The sequence below is a fragment of the Glandiceps talaboti genome, chromosome 12 (assembly GCF_964340395.1).
Source record: "Glandiceps talaboti chromosome 12, keGlaTala1.1, whole genome shotgun sequence".
Classification (NCBI taxonomy): Eukaryota; Metazoa; Hemichordata; class Enteropneusta; family Spengelidae; genus Glandiceps; species Glandiceps talaboti.
The window spans coordinates 19,715,741-19,731,214 of record NC_135560.1 but is presented as its reverse complement, the minus strand read 5'-3'; the positions used below and the strand labels follow the sequence as shown (position 1 = coordinate 19,731,214).

Here is a 15,474-nt window from a genome sequence, read left to right as displayed (position 1 = left end):
TTACGATTTTAAAAAAAAACGCAAGGAAAAACAGCAATGACATTATAATACATTTTCTCCACGTAGAAATAGCCACAGAAGAGTTTGTATTATTTATATATCATAAAAATGTACTGTATTTTGTTCGTTGCATAGATAATAAGATAGTATTAGTAAGGCCACAGTCACCTGTGAGCTAATATTCTATTCCAGGATGGTAATATTCTTGTCTAGGATGATCTAATCTGGAGCAATCACCGGCAACGGTATTTTTTTGAATGATTATCGTATATACGTAACAACGTCATTATTTTGTATTATGATAATCCTAGACTAGAATATTACCATCCTGGAATATAATATTTGCTCACAAGTGACTGTGAATAAGGCCTGTGGATCATGAATAGTTTAAAGGAAAGGTCAGTGTTTAGGCCAAAGATAAATCGGAAAAAGTAATTAAACATTTATACACGATACAATCAATAATATTCCGACTTCGTGAATTACTGGAGGTGTGTGTTCTGAAGTAAAATTAAATGGAACCCGCCCTCAAAGTTCATTAGTCGCAATATGGGTACAAAGCCGTGCCCACATGCCCGTGGAAGGTTTGAAGAAGGGTCGGAATATAGTCTTGCAGACTGAGTCAATAGTTTTTAACGATCAATACAGAGACCATTCTTTTTATCACAGCCAACAGCTTTTACATCAAGTTTCCATTATTGATGTATTAATAACCATAATTTCACTATGATTTTTTGTTCTTTTGTTGTCGTTTTTATTGTTTCATGTTTTTCCCTTCATTTTTTTGCTCTATGATTGATATGTTTACGGTTTTCCATTCAAATTTCTCAGTTATTTTATTTTTTTTACAAACATGCAGTTTGTTAATTATTGTCAGGGAGATGCATGTTGTTGGTGGAGTGCAGAGAGGAAATTAACCCAAATTTTATATGATGACCAATCGACAAACTTGTCTAGGGAGAATCACACAAAACATAATTAGTATAATTTGATTCACAGACTCGACTAATTAATTACTAGTAACCAACCCAAAATAGGAGGTAATTTTTTTCCGATCTGAAGATGTTCATTTTGCAACGACGGTATTTAGTCATCAGTATTTAATTAATTAGAAATGATTGTTGTTTTTAATAAAAGCGTTTTTCATTTATACTAATTATTACTTCTTCAATCTTCATGCTGACGATTTCAGTCTGTCAGTCGAGATATTGACTACAGTAACATGAATGAATGTATGAATGTATGTATGTATGTATGTATGTATGTATGTATGTAGGTATGTATGTATGTATGTATGTATGTAGGTATGACAGAGACAGAGACACAGAGACAGAGAGACAGACAGAGAGAGAGACAGACAGAGAGACAGATAGATAGACAGACAGAGAGAGAGTCAGACAGACAGACAGACAGACAGACAGACAGACAGACAGACAGCCAAATAGACAGACAGACAGACAGACAGACAGACAGACAGACAGACAGACAGACAGACAGACAGACAGACAGACAGACAGGTAGGCAGGCAGGCAGGCAGGCAGGCAGGCAGGCAGACAGACAGACAGACAGACAGACAGACAGATAGATAGATAGATAGATAGATAGATAGATAGATAGATAGATAGATAGATAGATAGATAGATAGATAGATAGATAGATAGATAGATAGATAGATAGATAGATAGATAGATAGATAGATAGATAGATAGATAGATAGATAGATAGATAGATAGATAGATAGATAGATAGATAGATAGATAGATAGATAGATAGATAGATAGATAGATAGATAGATATGGAGCACGTTCTCTGTTTTCCGTACGGCCATGCAGTGACGAGCTAAATTAAGCCAATGACGGTAAGTGGGGGGGGGGGCATAATTTCGACTGGGTGCCTATTCAATGTACGATTGAAATCAATGAAAGAAGTATTGTGCTTTATTCAGAAAATAAATAAATAAATAGACAGGTAATATTAAGATTACTTGTTATCTACTTAAAATACGGTTTATGAATTATCTATATACACTTTCTTATTTGTTAATTTATTTATATTACAGTCGAAATCTTTTTAGTCAAATTCTTATACTTAAGCTTACATACCTTTATCTCCATAAATCTTGCATATCTGTTTATGACCGCGTTGATAATATAACTATAAATAGAACTTCTGTGTTCGACTGTGTTGTCATGTTTCGATCGGTATGTGCGCTTTGCAAAATTTTGCAAAAAAAAATACGGAAGCAGTTAGAATTATAAGTTGAATAACAAGCGATTACATTTTTATGGCAAAGTGTAAAAATTAAATCCATTCTCACATGACAGGATTATTTTCGAGACAGTGATCAGTCAAGAATGTTGAACATTCTGTCACATGGTTTGAAAACTGACGACCGACTCGATACCGTTTTAGTAATCAAGTTGTCGTCTTTCGTGATAAGAATTCTATAAGTTGATGACAAATGTATGCTCTGTATCTTCAGGCAATTCGTCCAATTGTAATAGTTAAGTCAAATGACAACAACTATATATTTTTTTATTGCCTTGTGCTTTGTTTTTAATGTGCGTCTGAGGGCCTAGCGACACTAGGTATTTGACAAGACTGGTATTAGTAAACGTTGCTCTGACAAATGGTAAACTGTCCTGTAGGCTGTAGAGGTGAATAAACCTTATCGTTATGCTAAACTACCATACAATGTTGGCAGCATAATAACAGTAAAGCAATTTTACTGAAATTTTACAGATGGTTGCTTACAAGTTGTTCGAATACAAAGGGTTGACTACTAACTGAGCAGACTCAGCCATAAACCCCCAGGGCGGGACGATCGTTTTCTCCAGTCATCATCAGGTGTTTTCATTGATTTTCATTGACTCTGAAGTTCTAATGAGTTAACACGATGTCTACGTCTTTGTTACGTGCATACTTCGATATATTCAATGTAGTCACAAAATGACGGCGCTGTACTTCCTTGTGACAAATGTACGCAATTGTTACATGGGAAATAACAAATCTCCGAACGGCAAAAATCAACTTGAGGAATCAATTTATGTACACTGAGAAAGTACAGTTACTGTAATATATGAAGATATCACACCTTTTATTTTCAGTGTACCCCTACATCCCATTCCATTTTTTTCTTGCTAAATATTTACAGTCCTCCTCCTCTTCTTATCACCTGAAGCAAAATATAGATGAAGAGCGATGGATGGTGAACCGAAATCAAAATGCAATCAAAGACAACATTTCATTCAACAAACATATTCAGCGTGTCGGAATGTGAACTAACTTTCCTGAACACAATAGCTCTACGAAACACAAGTCCGATGACAGGAGAAAGTATTTAACCGGGTTTTTGTCAATAACACTTCTTGTCTGGCTTTGTCTGCTTTCTTTTGGTCGAACAAAAGACTTCCCATTAGCAGATGTACGATGGATTAACCAAATTAATAAGTAGTGCTTTTTCATCGGGTCACGTGACTGATGTGGTATTTGCAGTTTGATCTGTCATATGAATAGATAATGAATTAATGATAGTTGTCACTGTAGCCAATATCAATAGCTATTTGCTTAGTATTGTTTCACAAGCTATTGAATGAAAGGGCATCCCAAGTACATTTGCATATCAAATTACATAATAATTACACGGAGCAAAGTACATTGACGTAGGCTCCACCCACATTTTATTTATGTTTGAATAGGGCATCTTGGGAGTCAATGAAATTTTTTAATTTTACGTTGTGCATTGGTGGGGCCACAGTAGACCACAGCCGGAAGAGAAAATCAACTCTCGTAGAACATCTTGAAAGTTTTCCTAGCTGTCTTTGCTATGGACAGTCATTCGGTAAGTTCATCAGGACACGTGATATTGTATTTGGATAGTTTGAATAATAGTAAAGCACGTTGTTATGCATAGCCAGCTAAGGTTTGATTTCATAGCGCACTTTCTAGCCACTAAGTCAATTGTATGTTTATACCACTGTAGCGTTGCTTTCTGCTCGGCGTTATTCATGACACATTTCTCCAAAATCCGTAAGTATATATTAGATACCGAAATCATATCATATCCTGTGAGATTAAGAAGGTGTGTTGACATAATATATTTGGATTTCGTTTGTCCTAGGAAGTTGGTTGGTAGCGCAAGGTCCCATTCTATGTTGACATTTGCTTGTAAGTTGTCACATACTGACTGACATTTGCCACCAAACTCCGCGGGGGCCTCCATTCAAAACGGAAGCAGCTGACATGACGGAAAGCTAACCTAGATTTTGATGTTGTCATTGATACTTGTATACATCGTGTGCTAGTCGTATTGTTATCAATTCTGTACTCGAAAGTTGTCTACCGTAGGCTTGAAATGTCATTTTGGTGAGAGAAGACGGCGTTGAGGTGGCGTTTGTTTTCATTGGCCGAAGAAAGCCATTTTGAAAGCAACATTATTAAGTCCATGATTTGAGACATAGTTGAAGTCGTGTAGTGTTACATTCCACATAGTTTTAGAAAGGTTTGATTTCAATTCAGGTTACAGCAGGTTTGATTCGCTAAATGTTACCCTTAGTGTGTCGGTGTGTATCACAGACCACACGGGGAGGCATAGAAGGAAGCCCTGCTCACATTCACTTTCATGTGAGATTAGGTTTTGCCTCGTTTTATTTGTTTGATTTGCCCTTTTCCAGGACAGTGTACGTACGTTTAATTTTAATCCGAGTGCACTGAAGTTTTACGGGAGCACTGCACACCCACTAGGAAATTCCCCTACTGTATCGAGGCCTGACAGACTAGAAGCTTTCAAGCTACAAGTTGGCGAGGAAGAAGTCATGGACAGCGTCCGACAGACACAGGAAAAGGAGAGAGAAAGGGAACAAACGGCATCAGAGAAACACAACGAGGTCAGAAGAAATCAAACAGACAGAGACATTTTAATGGAAACTAATGGACGACATAGTCCAGAACCCACCAATAAACATCAAATTAGTATTAAGACTGAAACACAACTATCGCCTATGGGCATACAACGAAAATATCAACAGAGAATTGATAGAGAGGAGGAAATAGAACACGATGGGGAGGAGGAAAATGAAGACATTTCACCAGACTCCAGGGTCCTAGCATTGCAACAACAACAACAACAAGAACAACATCTTCATCAACATCATCGCCATCACCTTCATGAACACCCAGCACCAACATCAGAAAAAACGAGTCCTTCCCCGGGATCACAAGAATGGACTTTTGAAGAGCAATTCAAACAGGTTAGTTTGTGTAGTTGTATATTTGTTGATATGTATCAATTATATTGCCTATAACTTGTCATAGCAGTCTGAAATAGTATTTTTTAGTTCTGACAGAAATTATGTTAGTTGGGTTTGTCATGTTTATTTTCAAGGGTATACATGTTAAAACATCTTGAAAAGGGTAAAGGCTCTTCTAGGAAGCCAAATAGTGTCATTTTCATTGCGAAATGTGACATGATATGCATTGTGAACAAACCAATTAATTAAGGGTAGGGTGTCTAAAACACTTTAAAATGCACTATGTTTATGATTTTCTTCCCTCCAGACCCATACATCATTCTATTTATGTTACAGTTGGCTCACCTAGTTCAATGAAAAGGGAGACTACCAGCCTATTGTCAATAATATATCAAACAGTAGCATAAAAAGACAGGGTAATTCATTTACAAAGACTTAAAAAGACTTGGTTTACAAAATGAGTTTACAAAAATGATCAGAAAGGAGTTTGAAGGTTGTTTTAATCATATTGCTGATAAGCATCAGTAACTGTGATTTATAAAGGCTGGACACTCAGTCAGTATGGTGATTAATTTGATACCCGGTGGTGGCCATGACATGCATAGGTGAATTGGACAAGAATGGTCCAGAACAAATTCATTTGCATCTTTGTGAAAGTGTTTTGTAGTGGTAGTTTGATGTCCTCAAATATTTAATCATGAAATTGTCTGATTGTGCATGGTTTCCATGCAGACTGTAGTTTGGGAGACACAGGTCACATGCCGAATGAAATCTAACTACAATCTGAACTCCTAGTCAGTGGCAATAAGAAATACCGACATTAAGATAGCAATAAAAACGACATTAAATTACAGAATGCATATATCAAATACATTTGAAGGCTCTACCCAAAGTTTATATATTTGAATAGCAGAACCAGTCCATACTTAGAAGCCATCAAACTCAGACCTGCATTCCATTGTCAGGCATTTTTATCACCTGTATAGTAATCTAGCACACAAGTATAAAATTTAACTACTCAATTTCCAATTGCATTCACTCCAACCCCTGCATGCAATGTAAGTTGATATTGCTTTCTACCAGACATACCTATCGCTTAGTCAGCCATATTAAATTGTTCTATTCAATTAGTTATCCCAAAGAAAGAAAGAAAGACCGGTTTCGGTGAACTATTGGTTGCAGGCCTTTATTAGCAGCACTGACTTTTGTGTGTTATTCTGAATATCAATTAAACTGATATATTCAGTGTGTCTAGCTTTTTTGATATCAATCTCAATGACATGGTAGGAGAGTTGAACAATCAATAAGGTGAAAAAGTTGGGTAATTAATACTGCTTGTGGTGGGACATTTGTTGAATAGCCACTGGAGCCTTAATATATGCAGGCAGGTGAGGATTGGGTGATCTGATGCAAGAATGAATGCCAGTCTGAAAGAAAGTAGTGTAGAAATGAATTAAATTGACCTCAGCATTACTCAAAGTTTTGCACTTTCATTGACCACCAATAAATTATCGGTTATGGGTTTAAGTTATGGTAGATGTATTGTGGTGTCTGAGGACACAGCTTTCATTTGTCTGGCTATCTAGATCTCGTCTTTTATCATAGCTAGTCCAGACTAAATGTGCTCAATAATTAAAGTTGAACAACCACCCCAAGTAGTATGTTTGGATAAAGTCAATATGTGAAGTGTAAAAAATACATACACTGTACATAGCTGGAGTGAGATGGTGTTTGGAGACTCGCTACCTTCATGTTTGCAAGAATATAGTGAGTGACATTTCAAGAACTTGTGCCTAAAGCTATCTTGTTACTGGTATGTAGCCAGTCTGTAATATTGTTGTAGATAGTGTTTGTGTTAATTTAAAAGTGTAGATACTTATAGAGTATGAAGTTTAATGCATTTAAACCATTTTGATTACATGAGACCAGTACTGTCAATCATTTAAACTGTCAATATAGTATAAATGGGACCATTTTATACTCACTGCCATTTGCTAGCCTGTTTACTGCACTGTTGAGATATATTGTTGGCTGGTCATACCGCCTAGCACCCCCCCCCCCCCCCCAAATCAATGTCTGGGAAATACAACCACCTAACCATGTATCTCAACAGTGCAGTAAACAGGCTAGCCATTTGCGTAACATTGAAACCATCAACTTACTGCAAGCCAATATCTATAAAACACTGGTTATTGTTAGGTAAGGAAGATGTAGCCCACCTCATAATGCTCTACCCACCATCAGTGTGTAGTAGACTGAGATTCTAGTACCAACCTATAACATTGAAACCTCCACCTGGTAACCAACAGTAGGTGGGAAACTTAAACTTGTAGCCCATAATATTAATAGAACCACTGTCAATGCTAGGAAGCTTTTGATTACCAACTTCAGTGATGCCAGAAACCGGTACAGAGGATGTGAAGGGGTTCTAATACCAGCCTCTAACTTTGAAACTACCAACCAGTGGTTGCTGGGAAAAAGTGCCATACCACTGTACCAGCTGAAAATATTGAAACTACCAACTCAGTTATAGCTGGGGAAGCAATTTCCAACCAGCCAAGAATATTTAAAAAACCACAAACCCAGTTGTGGCATGACATTTAAACAAGCCAGCAATGTTGGGACCTTGATGATGACTTGTCTCCCACACACACACACATACACACACTATCCATTGACTACTTGTACTTGTGGCATACTCTATTCTTTTATTGATACCTTGAAAAAGGCACTTAGTTAATTTCACTCAGTGACTCTGTCAATGTCATTTGATGTCCACAATTAAAGAGATTAATGGAAGTAGAAATCAAAACATTATCAAGTCCAATTAACAGTGAATTTAATTAGTAGCAAGTAAAGCCCTGTTACCAATAACAACATGTAGTCATTGTTGTATCAGAATATATTAGCAGCTTATTTACCAAGTGTCATACTCTCTGTAATTTCTTAGATTTACGCAGCTGAACTTTTTTACAGTGCACCCTGAAATTTTGTAACATTGAGTGTGAGAGGTTAGAGGTGACAAGGTCAGCGAGGGTAATGCGAAGGTGATAAGCTGAGAGTATCCATTCCAACACTTTCCATATCACATCCGGTGTCATAGATAATTGTTTCACTTTGGTGAAATCCAGACCCACAAACATTATACAGTTCAGTACTGATATGTGATATGACAGTAATTTGTGAAATTATTGCACTATTTGTCTTTTCCAGGTAAATTGACATTCACTTGTGGTACCACACTACATTAATAGTTATCATCTTGTTGCTATAGAAACATGTAATCCAAGCGATTGTAGTTTGTTGTCAGTGGCTAAGCAGTTAGCTCATATGCCTGTTACCACTGTTGTCTGGGTTTTCCCCCACCTGATTAAAATTAACCAGGTCTGTATGTATTAAGAAGGGAAATGCTCAGTTTGACCCAGGATTTGCCTGGACATTCCGGTTTCCTTCTGCATCACGTAACAATGAACCTTTGGGGTCCATGTTTGTAGATGTTTGTCACTTACAAGTTACATTTATGTTTTCTTACGGACTGATGTCAGAGTTTAATAAATTTAAAACCTTTTTAATTCAGTGGCCTACCTTGTTCAGGCAGCATTACCTAAAGTTTACTACTTGAAGTGGAGATAGTGTCCTGTGTGACTTCTACATTTTTGACAAGATGCAACTCTTAACTTACCCCTGTATAAGAAGCATTTATTTGTGGAACAAGGCCAGATTTCAGTGGAGACACATATATTTATGAACCAACAAATCACTATTTTGTTCTCAAAGAGGAAAGTGCAATTCTTTTATTTATGAGAAGATTTCTCCACAAGAATATCAATACTGAGACTGTTTTGTTGCACTTTGGACATTTTTTTATTATTTTTTTATCTATATTTGTAACTGCCAAATCAACTATGATTTTGGACAAAGGTGTAATACAAAATGAACAGCTCAAGAAACCTATACCATAATAATTCTGCGTACAATGGTCATATGTGAGAAGGCAGACATATTGTATAAGTTACAAAGACTTGATTTATGTTGCTGTATTCGTTTGAAGCAATCAAGCCAATCTTTATTATAGTAGTTGAACCTTGAAAGCTGATCAGACAACATCCATACAAATACATTGAAATGAAAAAGTATCCAAAGAATACAATTGCCTCTTGAGTACACAAATCAGTAAAAGAAACTCCAAATGTGGTAGTATGTTGTAAAAAAAATCCACTCCTTCAAGTCTTACTTGATCCCTAGTATAACTGTCATGACTTTTCATTATTTGATACATGAGATATCAACAAAATTGCAGTCACTGTTAATGTGCTGTCGTTGTCTCGTTCGTTTTTTCCTGTGTCCCCATGTTGAATTATTCACTCTGTTTTTCCCATTACCACTTCCTTTACCAGCAGACTAATGACTGTTATTATAACCACTACCATATAGTCATTTCAATTGGGTCAGACAGTACAAGAACATATTTCTCATGACAGGTGATATGATAGTGGGGCACCACTTTTATGGTAGTAATAGATGGCCTGACTTATGACCCTCTCTTGGTATTTTATTCTATTCAAACAGCTGTGTTTTATAGTACTTTTAGAGTAAAGTGAAAGCATTTTGCATGCAATGTAAGTTGTCATTTCATTTTATAAAAAGAAACTCTAAAGTTTGCTGGAAATATTTATGAAGAGAGCAATTGGGTGTTTGGATTCGTCATTGCAAGGGACACTGAGGACTCTACAGTTAAGAAAATAAGTTTTTCTTTACAATGGATGTCTTAATATTTGACCGACTGACTTCAGTGAGTCAGTAAGTGACTGATTGACTGACTGACTGACTTGACTTGACATTGTACAAGAAATAACATCTGCCATTTTTTACAACGTGTCTGGTTGTTGATGTTTGGACTTAAAGATTCAAAAAAATCAACCTTGGATGTGAGAGGAGGTTTAGAATATCTCAAACCTCAGATTGGTTCTTCAAATACAAGACTAACAGACAGCTTGATAATGTGCAATGTTCAATGTCATCTGATAGATTTATAATGCACACTGTGAAATTAGAAATGACCAGACTAATTTAGGTGTCCCTGAAAGTGTTACATCTCAGATTTGGCTCTAAAGAGATGGAAACTGAATGACTTCCGTAAGGACAAAATGCAAACCTTTCGATGATAGTTTGATGTGTAATTCTAATTTACCATAGATGTCATATCCATTAATTTATGCAAATGACTTGCTATGAAAAACTATATCAACAAGCTTTTACATGATACATGCTCATTGTTGTCACTGATGTTTGAACAACATACATAACATTTGAAGCTTGTGTTCTTAAGATATTGCCTAAGTACTAAAAGTAATTATTTATGCAAATGTATCATTATTATGCATGACATGTTTATCAAGTATAATCTGTTTTATCCATTACTCAAAAGAATGTGTACCAAATTTGATTTGAATTGAGCCAGTCGTTTTGAGAAAATGATGACAGAGACAGACAGACAGACGGACAGACAGACAGACAGACAGACAGACAGACAGACAGACAGACAGACAGAACATCACCATAACATAACCTTCCCATATGGAAGGTAATGAAATAACTTTTGAATATGATAAGGTTTCATGAAATTAATATCAGACTAAAATTCTGAATGAACATGTTGTATAGTTGTAAATAAACCATATTATGTCTGATAACTTTTCACCTCATAAAACTGATGTCAGGCTAAAAAGTACTGAATGAAAGGTGTGGGTACTGACTGGTTCAGTGAAGATGGTGGTCGACTCTAGTAATGGCTTCACTTGTTATTGTCTTCATAGAAGGTTGTTATAACTTATAGTTAACGTGTCAGATACATATTGATTCTGTACAGGTGAGAGGGTATCATGTTACTGATATATGATATAGATAATGAAATATCTATGATATACCTGCCAGGCTTTGCATTTCCAATGTATCAACTGAACTACAACCTATACTCACACTATTACATGCCTTTATAATGCAAATTACTATTTTATCAGATAAGAACATCTGGGATAAGTTGCCAGGCAAGTGCATGCAGACAATGAGCATAGTTACATCTATATTTTGTTGTGTTTTTGACAGTATACCCCAATGAAAATCATACATTACGAAAAACACAATCAAGTGAACATTCACTTTACATGTAATAAAATATGGCCTCCCCAATATGGGTACTTGTGTCCTTGGATTGTGAGGTTATCCTAACATCTAGCAGATTACCATGTGTGGTCTGATTTTTACTGGCAAGTGCTGGTATTGGGGTATAGTAGCAATTATTAGGTATACACAGGACCTTGTAATAATTTCTCATTACTTTATATGTTGTATTTATACTAGATTATCATAGAATATTGCTGTGAAGTCACTTTCTCTTTTTCTATTTTATTGTAAAAACTCATATTTATTGTATTTATATTTGACAAACTGTTTCTGTTTGGACTTGAGAGATTGTGATTTTACTATTAAAGATGTTCATAACTAATGAATTGGTTGATGTTTATGATAAAGTAAAACTTTAAGATTGATTATAAATGTGCCATTAATTAAATAAAAACTGAAATATATGATAACTTAAGTTTTAGCTGTAATTGTGTAGTGATGTCATTTCTTCCAACTACATTGAAAACCTTGCAAAGACTGGCCCTTACTGGTATTAGAGCAATCCTATTCATAATTTGTCAGTGTACAGGTGTGGTCAGGTGAATGATTCTGGTTAAGTTGATCACTTTGCTGTTATGTTAAAGTCATTAACCTTGTTTTGACATTTTACAAGATCAAATAAATCCCAAGCTGACTCTGTTTTAGTTTCATGTTTTCGTGAGTGCCAGAAAATGATACGTATGATTAAGCAAATATAAACATAGCTCACAAGATTTTGTGTTGTCTTTTCTTTTCCAATTTTTCTATCCCATATTTGCAATAGGATTATGTAGAATGAATAGTCTTAGACTCTAGCTTCATGTTAAATATGAAATATTGCTATTCATAAAGTGATAACATTTTTGAGAATAATCCCAAATTATGAGGGATGTACATACAGTATGTCTATGTTGTATTCAGCTTTGTAGAATATTAGGCCATCCATTCGTTTTCATACCAATTTTTCTTATAATTAAATTACTTCTAACATTTTCACCAATGTATGTAATATTTCATTTCTCTTGACACCATTTTTGAATCAATAATTAAATAATATTTTAACAGACTCATCAATATTGATACTGAATTATGAAATTACACTTCAACTGTATAAATATTTGTAAAAGTGTTATTATAACAGACTGTATTGTAATGTCATGTCATGTAATGGAACACAGCTTAGTACTGAACTGTATTTGTCCAAATATTTTAATATATCCTGAAAAATCTTTCATAATATTAATGAGAGCTTGTATACTGAGAGTCAGCCTAAACGAGCGGTGAACAATCATGTTACATTATTATGTTTATATCACGACCTTTTAGTACTTGGGGCACAGTGATATAAAATGACCAATTTAATAAAGAACGATAGTATCAATGCAGTTGGATATTAGCATGAAAATTTGATAACAGTTCATGATAATTGATGACAGTATGCAGTGTTCAAGTTGATGATATTCTCTTATGTCAAAATCAGTATATATACATCAAGTATACACATTTGTATTTCATTTATACATTTATACTAATAAGAAGGCGAAAAAACCTGTATTTTATTTATTTTTTGCTCAAATGTCATTATGATGTGGACAGATTTATGTACTGATTTCATAACTAAATGAATTTTGGTTTAAAATTACAAACCTAAAGATTAAAATCAACCTGTGTATATTTACTGTGTGTTATTACCAAGTGTAATTTTTATATCCAATGTATTATGCTTCTAGTTCTGATGTTGTTTTGTGCAAATATAATGATGGAATAGTCCTCATTTCTAATAGACGTATCACCACAATTTTCAAGCTTAATTTTTTTTAAATGGTCTTGTGAACTCAGATAAATATGAGACATTTATCAACTGCAAGAAAAACCCAACCATACTAATGATTCAATATGTGCAGGAAATGGTTGCAGACTGACAAATCACTCTAACCTAGAGTTAATTGTGTACTTTGAATGTTAATAGACATTATGTTTTATGGGAGTGTTAGTGTGTTTGTTTGCCACATGTACATGTGTATGTTCATATCTGTATGTGTCTATATGTTTATTCTTTCATTCATTCATTCCTTCATTCTTTCATTCATTTATTCATTCTTTCATTTGTGTGTGTGTGTGTGTGTGTGTGTGTGTGTGCATCAGCATGCTTGACTTGTATGTATGAGGGTTATATGTGTGTGTGTGCTCAGAGAAGTGTGTGTATATGTATGTATGTATGCATATGTGTGTGTTCGGCTTGTGTATCTGTGTATATGTGTTAATAGACAGGCTTGTGTGTTTGTGTACATGTATGTATGTGTATGTATGTGTGTATGTATGTATGTATGTATGTATGTATGTATGTATGTATGTATGTATGTATGTATGTATGTATGTATGTATGTATGTACGTACGTATGTACGTACGTACGTATGTATGTATGTATGTATGTATGTATGTATGTATGTATGTATTTACATATGTATGTATGTATGTATGTATGTATGTATGCATGTATGTATGTATGTATGTATGTATGTATGTATGTATGTATGTATGTATGTATGTATGTATGTATGTATGTATGTACCTGTATGTATGTATGTATGTATGTATGTATGTATGTATGTATGTATGTATGTATGTATGTATGTATGTATGTATGTATGTATGTATGTATGTATGTATGTATGTATGTATGTATGTATGTATGTATGTATGTATGTATGTATGTATGTATGTATGTATGTATGTATGTATGTATGTATGTATGTATGTATGTATGTATATATCATTTGTGTATCAGTCATTCATTGTTTGTAATGTCCCCATCTCTCTGGTCAGGTGACTTTATGAAGTCAGAAATAAACTAAACCAATGAAACTCTCCACTAGAAATACAAATAAATATACAAGTAATTAAGTGTGTCATAGTTAGAGTAGAAATGAGAATCGCAAAACAAAATTGTATACTGTATATTTGTTTGATTGAGAAGTGAGATGAATGACAAGGTCAAAGGTCAACTCATTCAGTCCCATTTTACCTATATGCCATAATCTAATTATCTTATGCAATATTAATATCAGGAAACAAAGCCTCTTTGATTATTACAATAACAAATTAATAACAATAGGGATTAGTTAGACTAATAAATAAATAACTTTAGTTTAAACTAATGACTGAAAAAGAAAGAATATTGACAAAAATATAGATCTATTTTCAACTGTTTGCATATGGGAGATCATGCTACTTGTGTATTCTTGGACTCATTTTAAACAATAAAGTTTGGGTGAAATCAGTAATGCATCAAATATCAAAATAAATTCAAATAAAGTATGTGTGATATAAACATAAAGTGGTGTACATGTACGCATGGAATAGTCACAGAGATAGGCCACATGTGACACTAATCATGTGTAGTCTCCACCCACATTTAGCATTTATCATTAAGTGAATGGCTTTACTGTATACATCGGTCTATCAGTATTCCATAATTGTTATGGGGGATCACAGTCAGTTGTTGGAGACTCAAGCCACAGTCTTTTTATTTTATTTTTGTAAATCTCTTAAAATATTAAATGCCTGTAACTTGATAAATTAAACATAGCATGTTAGGTTGTCAGTTATTGTGTATACTATATGTTCTGTAGTTTTGTCTCCATAGAGTAACAGTTTTGAATCAACTCTATATACAGTAACAATGTCATATCTGCTGGCATTGAGTGTCTCTGTCTGTACATTATATTGGTTATATCTATTCCAAGTTTGGTGCCAATAGACAATAAAAATATGGAATTCAAGGCTTGAAATTACCATAAAGATGACCCTATTTTCTATGTTTCTCATTACTTTTTTATGGTAACTATAGGTTGGTTGGTCAGTCAATTTTTTTTAAAAAGAGTAAAAATACAAATTACCTTCTTCATGTTTCTCTACTTCTCCTTTTCTTCCACTCTATCTTCTTTTTATTGGATTTCTGGTAACAAGCCCTTTCCCAGCTTCTCTACACATTTGGCATATTCTCAGCTCCCCTCCCCCTACTTGAATAATTTCCAACATAAAAGAAATGCTCTGTTCTTG

At 34.5% G+C, this 15,474-nt stretch overlaps 1 protein-coding gene across 1 annotated transcript in view; it reads left to right on the top strand.

Annotated features, from left to right (window-relative positions):
• Positions 1-3,756: 3,756 nt before the first annotated feature.
• LOC144443855 (protein dead ringer homolog) overlaps positions 3,757-15,474 on the top strand; it is a 30,434-nt gene continuing 18,716 nt past the window's right edge. Inside the window, exons 1-2 of the mRNA XM_078133427.1 lie at positions 3,757-3,841; positions 4,674-5,249. Coding sequence (XP_077989553.1) covers positions 3,827-3,841; positions 4,674-5,249 — 591 coding nt within the window. The 5' untranslated portion in view covers positions 3,757-3,826. The remainder of the gene's footprint in view (positions 3,842-4,673; positions 5,250-15,474) is intronic.